Source organism: Choloepus didactylus, chromosome 19, assembly GCF_015220235.1.
Source record: "Choloepus didactylus isolate mChoDid1 chromosome 19, mChoDid1.pri, whole genome shotgun sequence".
NCBI lineage: Eukaryota > Metazoa > Chordata > Mammalia > Pilosa > Megalonychidae > Choloepus > Choloepus didactylus.
The window spans coordinates 39,173,382-39,195,133 of NC_051325.1; the positions used below are offsets into that span (position 1 = coordinate 39,173,382).

Genomic DNA, 21,752 nt, shown 5'->3' on the forward strand with positions numbered 1-21,752 from the left:
GACTGGAAATGGAGGCAGAGGTCCTACTAGGAAGAGCCTTGTAGCCTCCATGGAATCTGGGTTTTATTTTCAAAGGGAGGAGATGGGGGTAGTTGGTGAAGGATGCTGATGGCCAGGATGTGAAGGCTCAGGACACCAGACAGGAGAGATACAACTTGACCCTTCCAAATGTGGCTCCTTATTACACGTTGCAGTGCTTAATGATTACCACCATCTTGAGGACAAAGGACTTGGCTCTAGAGGCAAGAACCATCTGATGCTGGAGGTGTTCATATAGGTCCACTAGGAATGTTGAGAAGGGGAGTCAAGTGCTGGACTGGGCTGCCCAAAATTACTTTAAAGTTTCTTCCAAATCTGAGATTCCAGGATTCTAAAGCAAGCCCAGTAGCTGAACTGGCACTGTGGGCTGTGATCTGTGGCTGGGGAGCTGCCCTGGGCAGCAAATGGGTTAAGGCTCAAATAACTTTTATATATGAATTAATATGTAGAGTTGGGAGCCAAACTTGGTTCCATTAATTTTTCCATCCATTCCAGGAGCAGAGTTAGGTACACACAGTAAAGTTTATTTTGGTGCATGGTACACTTCACTCCATTAAAAATAAATTAATCAGCAAATTCCTGCCTGGCTCAGTCCTGGTTTACGTAAATATTGCCCAGCTGTAATGAGTTACAAGGTGTTATTATCTCACACACACAGAGGAGGCTTCACTCTAGAGCTCCACTCCCAACAAAAGCATCTTAAATAAATGGAGAGAAGGCGGTTTGATTTGTAATGTTTTCACAGAAGTGGGATATACCTCACCCATACAGAGTTTCTTTATATGACTCATTTAATAGCAAGTTAAATGAAGGAAGTTTGATGGGGGGGGCAGGTTGAACAATACGACCTCCCCCCTTCTTTAATTTAAAAAATATCCCTCAAGAGATGGCCTGTACTCAGATGGAGGAGGGGATGGCCCTCAGACCAGGTGGCTCTGTAGCATATGCCCCAGAAGCTGGGAAGGGACAGGAAGCTGGGCATGGGGGTGGGTCCTGGGATGCTATAACTAAACCAGAAAGAAGGTTCTCTTTTCCTCAATACCTCTCTGGGTGTGTGTGTGTGTAAGAAACTAAAAACAGCATATTCCTACAAGGAACTTTGTTCTTGGGGTCTTTTTCAAACAACTTAGGATGGCCCTGTGGCCATCAGAGGCTTTGGGTCCCAGAGAACAGGTCCTAGCAGGTTGTGCCTTGGCCAAAGCAGTGACACGTGTCTGTAAACTGGAGATAGGCAGCAGCAGAAACCCTCCAACCCTACCCTTTCCCTATCTCTAATGTCTTAAAAGACCTGAGAATGAAGAGTCATGGCAGAGATAAGTCTCCTTTTAATATCCAACTCGACCCCATGGCTCAAAGCAGGGGACAGAAGTGTGAAGACCCGTCTTGACTCAGCAGTATCACAAACTGCTCTTGGGCCACAGTGAGCTGTCCTCTGTCTAACCTTCCCCCATTCCTTCAAGGGCCTTTAGGAAAAGTTGTCAATCACCATGAGTGCTAGAGGGGAACTTGGGGTGTACATGCTGGGGAGCTCTTGCTTAGACCTTCTCTTGAGGGAAAGGATACTCCAGAAGAGGCAGAGGTTCTCCCAGCACTGTACCCCACCAGATCAGACTCCTGGGCATACTAAGAAGAAAACAGACACAAATGCGGCCAGCTATTTGATAGATGGTATTCAAAGGTCAGTTCAGGCCACTTTCTGCTGGGTCCTGGGCAAAACAGGCATCTCTTTCTTGGCAGCTCCTTAAATACAGGTGACCAGCTGTTTGGAGGGACCATTCCATCAAAGACCCTCATCATTATAAATTGGAGAATAGGGTTTCAGGACGCTCTGAGGATTCTTCTCCACTAGAGGGCGCCAGCTCACCTCCCCAGTCAGAAGCAGATCCTCACCATTCATGGAGTCCAGGTACTGCATCTACAACCAGGAAAGCAGGGAACAGAAGAAAGGGACCAGGGCAGGACAGACATAAATTGGCATAAGGAACAAGCCTCCCAAAGGAGAGGAAAGGGAGAGGGCACGACGGGGCTTCTGACCATCCTGGTACCCAGGCCAGGAGATCTCTCAGGTTCATTTCATAAGGAGGTTCCAAAAATTAGTCACTGGGACAGCTCACTGGGAAGGCTTTAGGGAAATCCCCATTAAGACTCTGGATGGACAAACTGACGGACAGGCAAAGAGAGACACACACATCTCTCCCGTGATACACCCACCCTAGAAAGTTCTTACATTCATGATGTCAGGACCTGTGACTTACAGAAGTTCCTCCTGTCCATCCTCACCCAATGCTGCTGTGTGAGGATGAATCCTGATTCTGCCCCCTCCTGGTGGTTTTTCCTAAGGTGAGCCCTTCCCCTCTCTGCAACTTAAATTCTCTTGCCTAAGAGATGGGATAGTAATGTGCTGTGAAAATGTTAAATGAGGCAACATATGTACAGTGCTTGTCACTCAAACTTTTTTAAAATATGTCCCACTCTAGTGTCCTCTCCTGGGCCCTCATCGCCGATCAGTGGGCCCCCATTTCCCCTCTAGAATGGCTGGGGGAGTATCTCCCTTTGAATAGCTCTGCTATTAAAACTGTCACTGTCCCAGAGACGCTGCCACATGCTTTTCCATGTGACGGAAAAGCCAAGGAACCCCGAAGATCGCCAGCCAGCCAGAAGATACTGACTCCAGGAGGAAGCAAGCCTTCTCGCCTCTATGAAACCATGAGCCAATAAATTCCTGTTAAGCCAACCCATTGTATGGTATTTATTTTAGAAACTAGGAAACTAAAATACCATCAAAGCTTCCTGCTTTCCTAAAGCCCCATCATTGTTTTCTCCTTGCCTGTCTCTCAATAGGGCAAAATGGGGTTTCTTATAGAGGGACTGGTTGTGCTAGCCCCTTCCTTTAGAGCTCTCGGAGAGGTCCTAGCTGTGTCCTTGTCATGGCCCCTGGCCCATCATAGCAGGTGGAAAAGTCAGGTTGGTTCTCAGAAAACACAGAATTTGCTTTGCCAGTTGCTACTCCTGTCTGAGGGGGGAGTCCAGTCAACAGTGAGAGTCAGAGAATCCTCTGTGGGGAGGGCCCTCTGGCCATAGTACCTTCTCCCTGGTTCTGGCAGATCTAAAGAATGACACAGCAAAAGTCCTGGCTTCTGGGGTTCTCCACTCTCTGGGTCTGAAGAACCCTAGTATGTGGCTTTTCCAGCAATCAACAAGCTGGTCCTGTTGGCCCCTTCATCCTTCTCCTTCCTGGCTATTGGAGGCTTGCAGAGACCACGAGCATAGGTGAGTAAGAGAATAACTGTGGGGCCAGTTGCAAATCACGGGACAGCTGAAGCCTACACTGACTTCATTAATCACCCAACCTGGAGTTCTAGGCCAGATGTGTAGGCTGACTCACTGGGAGACCCTAGGAAAGCCTCTATGTTCCTCCTCCCTGCCGCTCTGCTCACTGATCTATAAATTACGGGTTTCTCATCAATATAGGATCCTGGTGCAGAGTGATCAAGGAGTTAATTCTCCATGGGCTCAAAAAAAACTATGCAGTTAAACATTTCTTACCGGAGCTTTCTCTGAACAGCTTTGGTATTGGGAAACCTGGGGAGCCAGGAAGTTGAGGAACTGAAGTGGGGGCACCCTGCTTGCCTATGGATAGCATCCAGTGGGAAAAGGCTTGAGATGTCTGTGGAATGCTGCCCAGAGCCCAGTCCTGCTAGAAAATGGGAGCAGGAAGTGCAAATCCTAGGACTCAAAACGGGCACAGAAGTGGGGCTGCACCAAAACCCATGCCTGCATCTTTTAGGACTATGTGTGCCCGGTATCTGGCACACAGCAACCAATCAAATGTGTAGTGAGTGAATGACTAAAATATCTGAAAGTAGGAGACAACTCAGTGCCTCTTCCATTTCTTTTCCCCTAGGCTCATGGATGGACACACAGAAGGCACTCTTTCTTCTTCAGTGTCTGCTGCTGCTGGAATTTGGTCAGAATTCCCTCAGACTGGCCTCCAATACCTCAACCTCCCATGATCCTCAGAAAGCCCAGCATCCACAGACCTCAGGGAGGACCCACTTTCCTTGAGACTCTGGAGGAGAGGGGAAAGGCTACTCACCTGTTTCCTCACATATTCCACCAACAATTCAAGCTGCCGAGGGTCTTCACATTTCTGGTCGAAGAAGGTTCTCCAGAGGGCAGCAGCCAGCCCATGATCATCTGAAAGGATCCCCTGGAACACAGAGTATAAAAACTGGTCTCCCTATTATAAAGCCACAGTTGCCAAAACAGCATGGTACTGGCACAAAGATAGACATATAGATCAATGGAATTGAATTGAGAATTCAGAGATAGACCCTCAGATCTATGGCCGGCTGATCTTTGATAAGGCCCCCAAAGTCACTGAACTGAGTCATAATGGTCTTTTCAACAAATGGGGCTGGGAGAGTTGGATATCCATATCCAAAACAATGAAAGAGGACCCCTACCTCACCCCCTACACAAAAATTAACTCAAAATGGACCAAAGATCTCAATATAAAAGAAAGTACCATAAAACTCCTAGAAGATAATGTAGGAAAACATCTTCAAGACCTTGTATTAGGCGGCCACTTCCTAGACTTTACACCCAAAGCACAAGCAACAAAAGAGAAAATAGATAAATGAGAACTCCTCAAGCTTAGAAGTCTCTGCACCTCAAAGGAATTTCTCAAAAAGGTAAAGAGGCAGCCAACTCAATGGGAAACAATTTTTGGAAACCATGTATCTGACAAAAGACTGATATCTTGCATATATAAAGAAATCCTACAACTCAATGACAGTAGTACAGACAGCCCAATTATAAAATGGGCAAAAGATATGAAAAGACAGTTCTCTGAAGAGGAAATACAAATGGCCAAGAAACACATGAAAAAATGTTCACCTTCGAGGCGGGGCAAGATGGCAGACTGGTGAGCTGTAAGTTTTAGTTACTCCTCCAGGAAAGTAGGTAAAAAGCCAGGAACTGCGTGGACTGGACACCACAGAGCAATCTGTCTTTGGGCATACTTCATACAACACTCATGAAAATGTCGAACTGCTGAGATCAGCGAAATCTGTAAGTTTTTGCGGCCAGGGGACCCGCGCCCCTCCCTGCCAGGCTCAGTCCCGTGGGAGGAGGGGCTGCCAGCTCCGGGAAGGAGAAGGGAGAACTGCAGTGGTAGCCCTTCTCGGAAACTCATTCTACTGATTCAAATTCCAACCATAGATAGACTGAGACCAGACAACAGAGAATCTGAGAGCTGCCAGCCCAGCAGAGAGGAGACAGGCATAGAAAAAAATAAATAAATAACACGAAAAACTCCAAAATAAAAGCAGAGGATTTTTGGAGTTCTGGTGAACACAGAAAGGGGAAGGGCGGAGCTCAGGCCTTGAGGTGCATATGCAAATCCCGAAGAAAAGCTGATCTCTCTGCCCTGTGGACCTTCCCTTAATGGCCCTGGTTGCTTTGTCTATTAGCATTTCAATAACCCATTAGATCTCTGAGGAGGGCCCTTTTTTTTTTTTTTAATCCTTTTTTCTTTTTCTAAAACAATTACTCTAAGAAGCCCAATAGAGAAAGCTTCAAAGAATTGCAATTTGGGCACGTCAAGTCAAGAGCAGAACTAAGAGAGCTCTGAGACAAAAGGCAATAATCCAGTGGCTGACAAAATTCACTAAACACCACAACTTCCCAAGAAAAGGGGGGTGTCTGCTCACAGCCACCATCCTGGTGGACAGGAAACACTCCTGCCCATCGCCAGCCCCATAGCCCAGAGCTGCCCCAGACAACCCAGTGTGACGGAAGTGCTTCAAATAACAGGCACACACCACAAAACTGGGCGTGGACATTAGCCTTCCCTGCAACCTCAGCTGATTGTCCCAGAGCTGGGAAGGTGGAGCAGTGTGAATTAACAAAGCCCCATTCAGCCATCATTTCAGCAGACTGGGAGCCTCCCTACACAGCCCAGCAGCCCAGAACTGCCCTGGGGGGACGGCACTCACCTGTGACACAGCACAGTCATCCCTCAACAGAGGACCCGGGGTGCACGGCCTGGAAGAGGGGCCCACTTGCAAGTCTCAGGAGCCATACGCCAATACCAAAGACTTGTGGGTCAGTGGCAGAGACAAACTGTGGCAGGACTGAACTGAAGGATTAGACTATTGCAGCAGCTTTAAAACTCTAGGATCATCAGGGAGATTTGATTGTTAGGGCCACCCCCCCTCCCCGACTGCCCAGAAACATGCCCCATATACAGGGCAGGCAACACCAACTACACATGCAAGCTTGGTACACCAATTGGGCCCCACAAGACTCACTCCCCCACTCACCAAAAAAAAGGCTAAGCAGGGGAGAGCTGGCTTGTGGAGAACAGGTGGCTCGTGGACGCCACCTGCTGGTTAGTTAGAGAAAGTGTACTCCACGAAGCTGTAGATCTGATAAATTAGAGATAAGGACTTCAATAGGTCTACAAACCCTAAAAGAACCCTATCAAGTTCAGCAAATGCCACGAGGCCAAAAACAACAGAAAATTATAAAGCATATGAAAAAACCAGACGATATGGATAACCCAAGCCCAAGCACCCAAATCAAAAGACCAGAAGAGACACAGCACCTAGAGCAGCTACTCAAAGAACTAAAGATGAACAATGAGACCATAGTACGGGATATGAAGGAAATCAAGAAGACTCTAGAAGAGCATAAAGAAGACATTGCAAGACTAAATAAAAAAATGGATGATCTTATGGAAATTAAAGAAACTGTTGACCAAATTAAAAAGATTCTGGACACTCATAGTACAAGACTAGAGGAAGTTGAACAATGAATCAGTGACCTGGAAGATGACAGAATGGAAAATGAAAGCATAAAAGAAAGAACGGGGAAAAAAATTGAAAAAATTGAAATGGACCTCAGGGATATGATAGATAATATGAAACGTCCAAATATAAGACTCACTGGTGTCCCAGAAGGGGAAGAAAAGGGTAAAGGTCTAGGAAGAGTATTCAAAGAAATTGTTGGGGAAAACTTCCCAAATCTTCAAAACAACATAAATACACAAATCATAAATGCTCAGCGAACTCCAAATAGAATAAATCCAAATAAACCCACTCCGAGACATATACTGATCACACTGTCAAACACAGAAGAGAAGGAGCAAGTTCTGAAAGCAGCAAGAGAAAAGCAATTCACCACATACAAAGGAAACAGCATAAGACTAAGTAGTGACTACTCAGCAGCCACCATGGAGGCGAGAAGGCAGTGCCACCATATATTTAAAATTCTGAGTGAGAAAAATTTCCAGCCAAGAATACTTTATCCAGCAAAGCTCTCCTTCAAATTTGAGGGAGAGCTTAAATTTTTCACAGACAAACAAATGCTGAGAGAATTTGCTAACAAGAGACCTGCCCTACTGGAGATACTAAAGGGAGCCCTACAGACAGAGAAACAAAGACAGGACAGAGAGACTTGGAGAAAGGTTCAGTACTAAAGAGATTCGGTATGGGTACAATAAAGGATATTAATAGAGAGAGGGAAAAATATGGCAAACATAAACCAAAGGATAAGATGGCCGATTCAAGAAATGCCTTCACGGTTTTAACGTTGAATGTAAATGGATTAAACTCCCCAATTAAAAGATATAGATTCGCAGAATGGATCAAAAAAAATGAACCATCAATATGTTGCATACAAGAGACTCATCTTAGACACAGGGACACAAAGAAACTGAAAGTGAAAGGATGGAAAAAAATATTTCATGCAAGCCACAGCCAAAAGAAAGCAGGTGTAGCAATATTAATCTCAGATAAAATAGACTTCAAATGCAGGGATGTTTTGAGAGACAAAGAAGGCCACTACATACTAATAAAAGGGGCAATTCAGCAAGAAGAAATAACAATCGTAAATGTCTATGCACCCAATCAAGGTGCTACAAAATACATGAGAGAAACACTGGAAAAACTAAAGGAAGCAATTGATGTTTCCACAATAATTGTGGGAGACTTCAACACATCACTCTCTCCTATAGATAGATCAACCAGACAGAAGACCAATAAGGAAATTGAAAACCTAAACAATCTGATAAATGAATTAGATTTAACAGACATATACAGGACATTACATCCCAAATGACCAGGATACACATACTTTTCTAGTGCTCATGGAACTTTCTCCAGAATAGATCATATGCTGGGACATAAAATAAGCCTCAATAAATTTAAAAAGATTGAAATTATTCAAAGCACATTCTCTGACCACAATGGAATACAATTAGAAGTCAATAACCATCAGAGACTTAGAAAATTCACAAATACCTGGAGGTTAAACAACACACTCCTAAACAATCAGTGGGTTAAAGAAGAAATAGCAAGAGAAATTGCTAAATATATAGAGACGAATGAAAATGAGAACACAACATACCAAAACCTATGGGATGCAGCAAAAGCAGTGCTAAGGGGGAAATTTATAGCACTAAACGCATATATTAAAAAGGAAGAAAGAGCCAAAATCAAAGAACTAATGGATCAACTGAAGAAGCTAGAAAATGAACAGCAAACCAATCCTAAACCAAGTACAAGAAAAGAAATAACAAGGATTAAAGCAGAAATAAATGACACAGAGAACAAAAAAACAAGAGAGGATAAATATCACCAAAAGTTGGTTCTTTGAGAAGATCAACAAGATTGACAAGCCCCTAGCTAGACTGACAAAATCAAAAAGAGAGAAGACCCATATAAACAAAATAATGAATGAAAAAGGTGACATAACTGCAGATCCTGAAGAAATTAAAAAAATTATAAGAGGATATTATGAACAATTGTATGGCAACAAACTGGATAATGTAGAAGAAATGGACAATTTCCTGGAAACATATGAACAACCTAGACTGACCAGAGAAGAAATAGAAGACCTCAACCAACCCATCACAAGCAAAGAGATCCAATCAGTCATCAAAAATCTTCCCACAAATAAATGCCCAGGGCCAGATGGCTTCACAGGGGAATTCTACCAAACTTTCCAGAAAGAACTGACACCAATCTTACTCAAACTCTTTCAAAACATTGAAAAAAATGGAACACTACCTAACTCATTTTATGAAGCTAACATCAATCTAATACCAAAACCAGGCAAAGATGCTACAAAAAAGGAAAACTACCGGCCAATTTCCCTAATGAATATAGATGCAAAAATCCTCAACAAAATACTTGCAAATCGAATCCAAAGACACATTAAAAAAATCATACACCATTACCAAGTGGGGTTCATTCCAGGCATGCAAGGATGGTTCAACATAAGAAAAACAATCAATGTATTACAACACATTAACAAGTCAAAAGGGAAAAATCAATTGATCATCTCAATAGATGCTGAAAAAGCATTTGACAAAATCCAACATCCCTTTTTGATAAAAACACTTCAAAAGGTAGGAACTGAAGGAAACTTCCTCAACATGATAAAGAGCATATATGAAAAACCCACAGCCAGCATAGTACTCAATGGTGAGAGACTGAAAGCCTTCCCTCTAAGATCAGGAACAAGACAAGGATGCCCGCTGTCACCACTGTTATTCAACATTGTGCTGGAAGTGCTAGCCAGGGCAATCCGGCAAGACAAAGAAATAAAAGGCATCCAAATTGGAAAAGAAGAAGTAAAACTGTCATTGTTTGCAGATGATATGATCTTATATCTAGAAAACCCTGAGAAATCGACGATACAGCTACTAGAGCTAATAAACAAATTTAGCAAAGTAGCAGGATACAAGATTAATGCACATAAGTCAGTCATGTTTCTATATGCTAGAAATGAACAAACTGAAGAGACACTCAAAAAAAAGATACCATTTTCAATAGCAACTAAAAAAATCAAGTACCTAGGAATCAACTTAACCAAAGATGTAAAAGACCTATACAAAGAAAACTACATAACTCTACTAAAAGAAATAGAAGGGGACCTTAAAAGATGGAAAAGTATTCCATGTTCATGGATAGGAAGGCTAAATGTCATTAAGATGTCAATTCTACCCAAACTCATCTACAGATTCAATGCAATCCCAATCAAAATTCCAACAACCTACTTTGCAGACTTGGAAAAGCTAGTTATCAAATTTATTTGGAAAGGGAAGATGCCTTGAATTGCTAAAGACACTCTGAAAAAGAAAAACGAAGTGGGAGGACTTACACTCCCTGACTTTGAAGCTTATTATAAAGCCACAGTTGCCAAAACAGCATGGTACTGGCACAAAGATAGACATATAGATCAATGGAATCGAACTGAGAATTCAGAGATAGACCCTCAGATCTATGGCCGACTGATCTTTGATAAGGCCCCCAAAGTCACTGAACTGAGCCATAATGGTCTTTTCAACAAATGGGGCTGGGAGAGTTGGATATCCATATCCAAAACAATGAAAGAGGACCCCTACCTCACCCCCTACACAAAAATTAACTCAAAATGGACCAAAGATCTCAATATAAAAGAAAGTACCATAAAACTCCTAGAAGATAATGTAGGAAAACATCTTCAAGACCTTGTATTAGGCGGCCACTTCCTAGACTTTACACCCAAAGCACAAGCAACAAAAGAGAAAATAGATAAATGGGAACTCCTCAAGCTTAGAAGTTTCTGCACCTCAAAGGAATTTCTCAAAAAGGTAAAGAGGCAGCCAACTCAATGGGAAACAATTTTTGGAAACCATGTATCTGACAAAAGACTGATATCTTGCATATACAAAGAAATCCTACAACTCAATGACAATAGTACAGACAGCCCAATTATCAAATGGGCAAAAGATATGAAAAGACAGTTCTCTGAAGAGGAAAAACAAATGGCCAAGAAACACATGAAAAAATGTTCAGCTTCACTAGCTATTAGAGAGATGCAAATTAAGACCACAATGAGATACCATCTAACACCGGTTAGAATGGCTGCCATTAAACAAACAGGAAACTACAAATGCTGGAGGGGATGTGGAGAAATTGGAACTCTTATTCATTGTTGGTGGGACTGTATAATGGTTCAGCCACTCTGGAAGTCAGTCTGGCAGTTCCTTAGAAAACTAGATATAGAGTTACCATTCGATCCAGCGATTGCACTTCTCGGTATATACCCGGAAGATCGGAAAGCAGTGACACGAACAGATATCTGCACGCCAATATTCATAGCAGCATTATTCACAATTGCCAAGAGATGGAAACAACCCAAATGTCCTTCAACAGATGAGTGGATAAATAAAATGTGGTATATACACACGATGGAATACTACGCGGCAGTAAGAAGGAACGATCTCGTGAAACATATGACAACATGGATGAACCTTGAAGACATAATGCTGAGCGAAATAAGCCAGGCACAAAAAGAGAAATATTATATGCTACCACTAATGTGAACTTTGAAAAGTGTAAAACAAATGGTTTATAATGTAGAATGTAGGGGAACTAGCAATAGAGAGCAATTAAGGAAGGGGGAACAATAATCCAAGAAGAACAGATAAGCTATTTAACGTTCTGGGGATGCCCAGGAATGACTATGGTCTGTTAATTTCTGATGGATATAGTAGGAACAAGTTCACAGAAATGTTGCTATATTATGTAACTTTCTTGGAGTAAAGTAGGAACATGTTGGAAGTTAAGCAGTTATCTTAGGTTAGTTGTCTTTTTCTTACTCCCTTGTTATGGTCTTTTTGAAATGTTCTTTTATTGTATGTTTGTTTTCTTTTTAACTTTTTTTTCATACAGTTGATTTAAAAAAGAAGGGAAAGTCAAAAAAAAAAAAGAAAAACAAGGAAAAAAAAAGATGTAGTGCCCCCTTGAGGAGCCTGTGGAGAATGCAGGGGTATTCGCCTACCCCACCTCGATGGTTGCTAACATGACCACAGACATAGGGGACTGGTGGTTTGATGGGTTGAGCCCTCTACCATAGGTTTTACCCTTGGGAAGACGGTTGCTGCAAAGGAGAGGCTAGGCCTCCCTATGGTTGTGCCTAAGAGCCTCCTCCCGAATGCCTCTTTGTTGCTCAGATGTGGCCCTCTCTCTCTGGCTAAGCCACCTTGAAAGGTGAAATCACTGCCCTCCCCCCTACGTGGGATCAGACACCCAGGGGAGTGAATCTCCCTGGCAACGTGGAATATGACTCCCGGGGAGAAATGTAGACCTGGCATCCTGGGACGGAGAACATCTTCTTGACCAAAAGGGGGATGTGAAAGGAAATGAAATAAGCTTCAGTGGCAGAGAGATTCCAAAAGGAGCCGAGAGGTCACTCTGGTGGGCACTCTTATGCACACTTTAGACAACCCTTTTTAGGTTCTAAAGAATTGGGGTAGCTGGTGGTGGATACCTGAAACTATCAAACTACAACCCAGAACCCATGAATCTCGAAGACAGATGTATAAAAATGTAGCTTATGAGGGGTGACAATGGGATTGGGAAAGCCATAAGGACCACACTCCACTTTGTCTAGTTTATGGATGGATGAGTAGAAAAATAGGGGAAGGAAACAAACAGACAAAGGTACCCAGTGTTCTTTTTTACTTCAATTGCTCTTTTTCACTCTGATTATTATTCTTGTTATTTTTGTGTGTGTGCTAATGAAGGTGTCAGGGATTGATTTAGGTGATGAATGTACAACTATGTAATGGTACTGTAAACAATCGAAAGTACGATTTGTTTTGTATGACTGCGTGGTATGTGAATATATCTCAATAAAATGATTAAAAAAAAAAAAAAGAAAAAAAGAAAAATAGGGGAAGGAAACAAACAGACAAAGGTACCCAGTGTTCTGTTTTACTTCAATTGCTCTTTTTCACTCTAATTATTGTTCTTGTTATTTTTGTGTGTGTGCTAATGAAGGTGTCAGGGATTGATTTAGGTGATGAATGTACAACTATGTAATGGTACTGTAAACAATCGAAAGTACGATTTGTTTTGTATGACTGCGTGGTATGTGAATATATCTCAATAAAATGAAGATTAAAAAAAATAATAAAAAAAAAAAAACTGGTCTCCCAGGAGCATTGCAGAACCATGATAAAAATGCTGGGATGTTGTGAACATGCTAGCATGCTACAGAATTGGCTCAGAAGGACCGTAAAAATACTGTAAGAGAGAAATGGGGCAGCTACGTGGCATAGCTGGAAGGGGTCTTAAGACAGTTCAAGCCCTTCGTCTTATACAGGGGAAGAACACTGGTCCCAGGGAGGCTGAGTGACTTGCTAAAGTTGATGCACAGCTGGAGCTCACATCTCGTTGACCCCCCAGACCACAGCTCCCTCTACTCTACCAAACCGTACCCATCACATGCTAGAAGAAAAACAGAAGCAGCAGTGGCTGCAATGTTGTGCACAGGGCACAGGAAGGGAGTATTTGTGTGTGTACATTCTCCCCTGGCCCAAGGACATATCTCAAGAAGGTGGCTCTTTGGGGAAGGGAGCCAGGTACCCTGGCCTCACCCACACCCTACTCTGGGCTGACCATAGCCTCTTTTCCTCTCTCCACCTCAAAGTGGAGTCCCAGGCTATTGAGCAGGATGGTCATGAGACAGAGAAGGCAATGCTCAGAGCCTATGTGTGTATGCCCAACAGTAGCTCCCCTAGTTCACAGGCCACCTCTGCTGGGAAGCCCAAAAATCACGCTGAGGCTAATTAGAGCCTGGGGCAGCATGCTAGGGCCATTTTCTAGCTTGGGCTTCTAATGGAGGGAGGGGACAGGGTGTTGCTTCCTGGGGTGAGGGTGAGCGGAGAAGATACTCTGTCCAGGTGGCCACGGTAGTGTGTGGAACTGGAAAAAGTGCTGAGATGGCGTTAGAAGGCCAGATCAAGTCCTAGCTCTGCCACTTCCAAGTAAGTGATGGTGTGCAATTCACTGAACTTGAGTCTCAATCTTCTCACTTATTAAAATGAGATGGAAATTTCTTACAACATTCTTGAATTATAAAAATAAGATAATATGAAGGCATTTTGTTAAGCCTCATACGACAGATACAAAGATTAGGATCATGCTCTAGCAGGCAGCTGTGGGTGTAGTTGAAAGTACAGTGGGATCTGGGAATCGAATACCAGTTCTGTCACTTAATAGCTGTGTGGACTTCAGAAAACCATTAACCCTTCCTTAGCCTCAGTTTTTCATGTGTAAACAGGTATAAAAATACCTATCCCACAGAGTTATTATAAGAATTGAGAGGCAATGGCCATGAAAGGGCTCTACAAGTGGTATTTCATTGCACAAAGATGCAGGATCATTTATTTGGTCTTGTTATTTTGAGCTGGCCTCTGGAACATCATGGTACATAAGGTCTGGCTCCAGGTTGCTGCCAGGAAGGCCATCTTCAGTATGGGGTACTAATGGCTTGGTGGAAAAACATTCCACCTCTTCCAAATGCCCCTGATAAACACTCTCACAGTCCATCAGCTTAAAAGACTACCCTGGGACAATAGCTGAGTCAGAAAAACCAGCTTCTTCTGGCAGATGGGGACAGGGATCAAGGACAAGCTCGGGCACATCACCATTCTCCAAGCTATTTGCTAACACAACAGCCTGCCGGTGTCTGAAGTGCCCTGGGCACATGCCCAATGCTGCTGGCAGTGACCCATATGTGCTACCTGGGAAGGAATAAGAATGGGAGCAGGTGGGACTTGGGAGAGTGAAGACAGAGTCCAGGAAAGCAAAAGCCTGGGAATAATGGCCTACTGTAGGCAGCCTCAATGGTGGGTGGGATGGCTGGGAATGGGCAAACCCATAATCAGGAATTCCTGAGCAGACAGAAGAAAAATGATGACTTGGGACTCACAGTAACAGTGATAACCACCTTACATTCCAGACTGTCAAGTTCCCTCACACAGTGGGCTTGTAATGACTATGTATGCCCAATAAAACAGATACTGTTAGCCCCATTTGAGAGAGAAGTACACTGAGGCTTAGAGAATATCCAGCTAATTGGTGGTAGAACTAGGACCAGAATACACTGATGGGGTCAGAGATGGTGCCTGACTATCTCTAGGCAGAATGGAGTACTTGGCAAAGTGGGAGCATGATAAAAATGGGTGAAAAAATAAATGAACCAACTTCAGCCTTCTTTCTACAATACTGCTAATAAGTCAATAAAAACAAATGGGAGACTGATCTGAGAGAGTATAAATTTCAAACTAAAGAAGCAGGAATGTAAAAAGGGCACCTGGGAGCCAACACTGAGGTTGCATAGCAATTTTGCCACAATCTAATAGAGTGGCTACTGTTTTCCTTTATTATACAAACATCCTTCAGGAAATTAAGACAACTAGGTCTAGAATAACTGAGAGGAAGCTACAGGGATTGTCCTGGCCCTAGAGGGCTCTAGTTATATTTCAGGGTTTAGAGTGGCACAGTCTTACTCAGTGGGGCTGATTCGTCACTACTCTGTGCTTAGCATGATGCTAGGAATACAAAATGATAGTGACATTGTCTCGACTCTCAGGGAGCTTGTGATCTAGTTGAAGGGACAAAGGTAATACACACATCAAGAGCAGCACAGAATAAAATCTTGGAGAATGAACAAATGCAAAACTGCAGAGTTAGACTCCAAGACATACTCTGTACCTGGCTGTCTCTTTATCCTTCAGTCTTAGCTTCTATGATAGGTCCTAGGAGAAGCCTTTCCAGCTTACATGAAGTTCATTCCCCTGTTATTCTCTACCACTGCTCTCTATTTGTAATTAGATATTTATTTATTTGTTTACTGTCTGTCTCTCAATTACAAGGTAAGCAAGCTCCAGTGGGGAAGACCCAGACTATGTTTGCTCTAATCACCAATATGTTCCCAATGCATTGCACAAGGCAAGCACTCAATAAATACTAGAGGGATGGACGGATGATGGCTGGCTGGCTGGCTGGATGGATGAGTGTTGAAATTCAGAGTAAAAAACACAGGGATCTAGAGAGGTCAGGGAAAGATGTGTGGAGAAGAGGACCTTTAGAATGGGGAGGATTTGGGGAGCTGAAGGACATGCTGGGCAAGAGAGAATAAAATTATTTCATTGACCATTTACAGAGAGAGTTCCTATGAGGTGCCAGGCCCTGAACCAGTCCCTAAGGTACGAAGTTGATAAAGACTCAGCTACTATCCTCAATATTTCACTGTCCAGTAGAACCTGAACCAGGCACAGCATGTCAGTGGGCTAGTGAGGCAAATGGTCTCAACTGCAGGTTTACACATTAGAGGGCAATGGGGCCTGTCACAGTTGGAATGGTTCACAGGATTTGAAATTTCCATGGATGAAACTAATGTGGAAAACAGGAAGGTTCCCAAAGTGGCACAACTCAAGCAAGTTTCTAGAAAAAAGGTTGCTGTAAAACAACACTGTCCAATAGAACTTTCTGTGACGATAGAAATGTTTTATACCTGCACTGTCCAATTCAGAAGCCAGTAACCACATATGGTTATTGAGCACCTGAAAATATGTGGCTGGTAGTGGACAGCACAGCTCTTCTGCAGAACGGCCACATCCATATCATTTGAAGCTTGTTAGCACTGCAGGCTATAAGGCTTGCTGAGTCGATCTGCATTTTAACTAAGTCTTCAGGTGATTTGCATGCACATTAAAATTTAAGAAAATTGTTCTAGAATTGCTCATTAAAATCACCTGGATAACTCTACACCTATTAAATCAGAATATCTGGGGGCGGTGGGACTCAGCCATTGGTATTTTTCAAAGTGTTCCATGTAATTAGTATATTTTCCAAAATTTCCTGCTCTTTAAGTGTCACTAGGGGTGCTTACTGAACTACTAGGCCCCACTGCTGAATTGGAATCTTCAGAGAGGTGCTCAAGAATTAGGATGGACTGGGATGGGGGACAGGAAGAACAGACAAGATTCAAAACATCTTAACACTGATGAAAGAAATCAACAGTCAACTGAGCCACGTGCAGTAAGGACCTCAACTGCTAAAAGAAAGAGAATCATATTTAATTTTAAGTCTCATTCTTTTATATACTGTATTGTTTCTGAAATCAGAATGGATCTAATTTAACAATTGATGTGTACATTTAAGAGGTGTTTTTCAAATCCCACCCCACTCCCCAAAAAGTTCATGGTAAGTTAATGGTGTGTGTAGCATACATTCTAAATTGGTCTGTTATAATTGAAGATCGCTGGTAGACTGGGAAACAGGAGACCCCAATTTTAACTAGTCCTGTGACCCCAGGCAAATCACTGAACTTTAAAAATTGGGAGGAGGGGCCCTTTATTATTTTCAGGCTGATAACATTTCCTCCAGCTAGAACTCTAGTTTCATACTTTCATCCCCTTGTGCATTTCCTCTCTTTCTCATTCTTTAACCTACCATGTGCCAAACACTATTGTAGGCAATTGAAACACAAATACAATAGACACTGCCATCACCCAGAAGAAATCCCCAGCCCAGCCAAAGTGACAGTTAATGCTAATTTGGTTAAGTGCTGTGACAGTCCAGTGAAGGTAAGACTGAGCCATGCCTTGGAAGTTCTGGGACAGTTTCCCAGGAGAGGTGATTAAAATTAAATCTGGAGGAAACCATAAAATGCATATCAAAGTATATGCTTGCTAAAAAGATGAGGTATGATGAATCTTGGTGGTGTATATATAGGTGTTCATTATGCCATTCTTTTAACTTTCCTAAATGTTTGAAATTTTTCATAACAAATGTTGGGGGGAAAAAAGACGAGATAGATCTAAATGTTCTGATGTGGAAGGATATCCAAGATATATCATTAAGTGAAAACAGCAAGTTGCAAAACAGTGTGTATAATGTAACTCTCATTTGCATAAAGAAAAGAAAACATGGATCCATATATACAGATGCTTGTCTATGTTCAGATAATGTCTAGAAAGATACCTAATAAATCATTAATGGAATAACTGGGCAGGAAATTGGGCAGGGGAGGAAGAGGGCTTCTATTTTCTACTTCAACAACTTATGTACAGTTTCAGGAATTTTTTAAATGAGTATGCATTGCTTTTATATTTAAAGCCAAAGAAAAAAAGTGTGTGTGGTTTGTCTGGCAGGCCATGATGTTTATGTGTGTGTTGTCTTTCTCTCTCTGAGAGCACCTGGGGCTAGGATAGTGACTGATTTGCCTTTGTCCCTCCAGGCAGCACCTATCAGGCAAGCTGAATGATTTGACCATGTTATATAGTGATTTCTTTCCCAAGCATTAGGCAAATGGGTGGGATATTTATTCTAGTTTCCCAGTGAGTGAAGATAGGAGGAAATAAACGCAAAGCCATAATGGAAGGCAGTGACAATGGCCACCGAAGCTCCCCTCAAAGGCTCTCATCTAAAGTCTTTGTTGGGGGAGGCCATTGTTCTAAGGTTTGGCAAATGGTCTTACCTCATCATATCCCAAGATTGCTGCATAGAAACTGTTTGTCATGAGGATCATGTTCTTCTTCAGGATATAGGGATTAACCTACAGAAACAAAATGGCAAAAATAAAAGCATGAAAGAAAGGAAAAAAAAAACAAAGAGTATGCTCTTTGGCTTTCAGCTGTCATAGACTTTGAAGAACAGAGAGGGCCCCTAACATGACAAGCTGCCAGTCCATCCCCAATTCCTTCATGTCTCAGGATTCTCCCCAATTTGCCAGCTTCTTTTAGGTTTTGATCCCAAATTTCAAACTGCAGTCACTCAGATTAATGAATTGAGCTACATGTCAGGTTTTGTGCTGGATTCTAAGAACACAAAGTATAAGAAGTGGTTTCTTGACTGGAGGAGCACATACAGTCTAGCATGGAAAAAGAGACATACATATATATATACATATATATATATATATGTATATAAACAAAAACAGTGCAATGTGTTGCCACAAAATCCTATTCCAAAAGTGGTGAGTGATAAATGAATTTCAGTAACAGACTGTATAAATGATCTCTGCTTGAGGGAGCTGGGGAACAATCCACTAGGAGGTAACCTTTACATGGATCTTGGAGGAGGAGTTTGACAGAAGAGAGGGAGGGGGAGGAGAGGGTATTTTAAACAGAGAGAACAAGGTGTGCAAATGTGCAGAAGCTGAGAAGAAAATGTTTGGGGAGCGCCAGGGAAGAGTATGTTTGGACTAAGTTAGGAAAAGGGACACTCAAAGGAGTTTGTAGTGGTAAAAGAACAAGAAGGAAGTTGTAAAAGGTGGGAAGAGGAGGGAGACAGGCAAAACTGTGAGGGAGATGTTGAGGAAAAAGTAGGGCCTCTGAGGCTAAGGAGAGGAGGGGAGAATAAAATGGGCAAGTCTGAAGCAGTAAGACTTAATTTTAAGAGATTGTTTTAGAAACGCAATTTCAGTGAGAACTTTCAGATCTGGTAGAACTCCTCTCAGGGAATGGCCAGGCCAGGGGGAATGTCAGAGACTAGAGAGCAGTTCACTGAATGTCTCTGGAATTCCAACATAAAGTCCAGTGCAATGTGTAGCACACAGTAAGAAATCATTGATACTTAAACTGACAGGTTTTAGAAACAGTCCAGAGTCATTTGGAACCCTGTATGGGAAATAATATTTGTGCTTATGCTCAACGTCACTGGTCACCAAAGAAATGCAAATCAAAACCACAATAAATAGTGAAACCTAGAGTGGGCAACGATGGAAATTAAAACTACAAATATAAGAAAGTTTTTACTTGAGGGAGAACAATTGAATGTCACTATTGCAAGGTGTTCTAGTTTGCTAATGCTGCCAGAATGCAAAACACCAGACATGGACTGGCTTTTATAAAAGGGGGTTTATTTGGTTGCACAGTCACAGTCTTAAGGCCATAAAGTGTCCAAGGTAACACATCAACAATTGGGTACCTTCACTGGAGAATGGCCAATGGCATCCGGAAAACCTCTGTTAGCTGGGAAGGCACGTGGCTGGAGTCTGCTCCAGAGTTCTGGTTTCAAAATGGCTTTCTCCCAGGACGTTCCTCTCTAGGCTGCAGTTCCTCAAAAATGTCACTGTTAGCGGCACTTGGGATATTTGTCCTCTTCCAGCTTCTCTGGAGCAAGAGTTTGCTTTCAATGGCGGTCTTCAAACTGTCTCTTATCTGCAGCTCCTGTGCTTTCTTCAAAGTGTCCCTCTTGGCCATAGCTCGTCTTCAAAACGTGGCTCACAGGTGCACTGAGTTCCCTCTGTCCGTCAGCCCATTTATATGGCTCCACTGATCAAGGCCCGCCCATGGAAATTAGCCAATTAGAGTCATCACCCACAGTTGGGTGAGGCGCATCTCCACAGAAACATTCAAAGAATTACAATCTAATCAACACTGATAACGTCTGCCCCACAAGATTGCATCAAAGAATATGGCTTTTTCTGGGGGACATAATACATTCAAACCAGCATACAAGGTGTTAAAAATGTGAAGGTATATAGAAAAAATAAATTTAATGCAAACTAAGGTCTACAGTGGTTAACAGTAACATTGTAGTGTTCTTTCATTAATTGCAACAAAGGCAATATACCAAAGATAAGTGTCAATAAGAGGGGGGTTAAGGGAGGGGTATGGGATTCTCGTTGTTGTTTCTCTTTTTTTCTTTTCTCTTCTTTCTTTGCAGAAGAAATGGAAATGTTTTCATATAGATTGTGGTGATGAACGCATAACTATGTGATTATACCAGGAATTATTGATTGTACACTTAGGATGGATTGTATGGTGCGTGAATAAACTGTTTAAAAAATAAACAGAGGGATACAAGTGCTGGAGAAGAGGTGACGAGAGAGTTGTACCTATTCACTGTTGGTGGGGAAGTGAAATGGTGCCGCCCCTCTGGAGGGCAGTGTGGTGGTCCACTGGAGGCTAAGTATAGGGTTGCCATACGATCCTGCAACCCCGTTTTTAGACAAAGACTTGGGAAAAACTGAAATCAGGGATCCAAATAGGCATCTGCACACTAGTGTTTATGGTGGCATTACTCATGATTTGCAATGGATGGAGGTGGCCTAAGGAGGGTACATCGACTGAGGAATGGAAGGGATCATGGTGTGTACATACAACAGAATATTGAGTGGCAGCAGGAAGGAAGGAATTCGTGTGGCATGCACCTAGGTAAGTGAACCTTGAGAATGTTATGTTGAGTGAAATAAGCTTGAAACAAAAGGACAAATAATTCCCACTAATATAAACTAACTATAATGAGCAAACTCTGAGAATTGAATTTGAGGGCACAGGTTATCAGAGGATAGAAAATAGGCAGAGAATGGGCAACCGATGATTAAGGAATACAGAATGTTCAAATAAGGATCATTGTAAAGGTTCCCAGATTGCAAGCTGTTACAGCAGTCACATCTATTTCTGAGCTTTAACTGTTATTTCTAAATTCTGAGATGCTGTGGTCTTTGTGTATAACCTGGTAGTTCCCTGGAACACTGGGTATCTATGTGACACCTGAGATTCAGAAGTAGAAGTCTGCAGCTCTGAAAGTCAGCATTACTCCACACAGTAACTGTTAAAGAAGCTGAATAAGAGATCAGAATCCAATTAAGAGATATGAATGAAAGGGACCTGGTTAGGACTAAGGGAAATCAGAATACAGGGTAAAAGATGACACTGTCTATATTTTAAAACTTCAACTTCTGTGTGAGACCAAAGGAAGAGATGTTTATTTGGTCCAAAATTCAAATTTCCTTTGGCACACTATCTAATTTAACCTGTCTGGGCAGTTTATTTAAACAATCTAAATACATGGAACCTAGAATAGGGAATGAGATCCTATTATTCTGTATAGGCTAACGTAATACCCAGATATATT

The 21,752-nt window shown here is 42.4% G+C and overlaps 1 protein-coding gene across 2 annotated transcripts in view; it reads right to left on the minus strand.

Annotated features, from left to right (window-relative positions):
* Window positions 1–542: 542 nt before the first annotated feature.
* LOC119515566 (ubiquinol-cytochrome-c reductase complex assembly factor 1) overlaps window positions 543–21,752 on the minus strand; it is a 115,750-nt gene continuing 94,540 nt past the window's right edge. For both annotated transcript variants that reach the window (XM_037811627.1, XM_037811626.1), the window contains 3 exons: window positions 18,367–18,444; window positions 4,136–4,249; window positions 543–1,954 (listed from right to left, as the gene is read on the minus strand). In XM_037811627.1, the coding sequence (XP_037667555.1) occupies window positions 1,820–1,954; window positions 4,136–4,249; window positions 18,367–18,444 (327 nt within the window). In that variant the 3' untranslated portion in view covers window positions 543–1,819. The remainder of the gene's footprint in view (window positions 1,955–4,135; window positions 4,250–18,366; window positions 18,445–21,752) is intronic.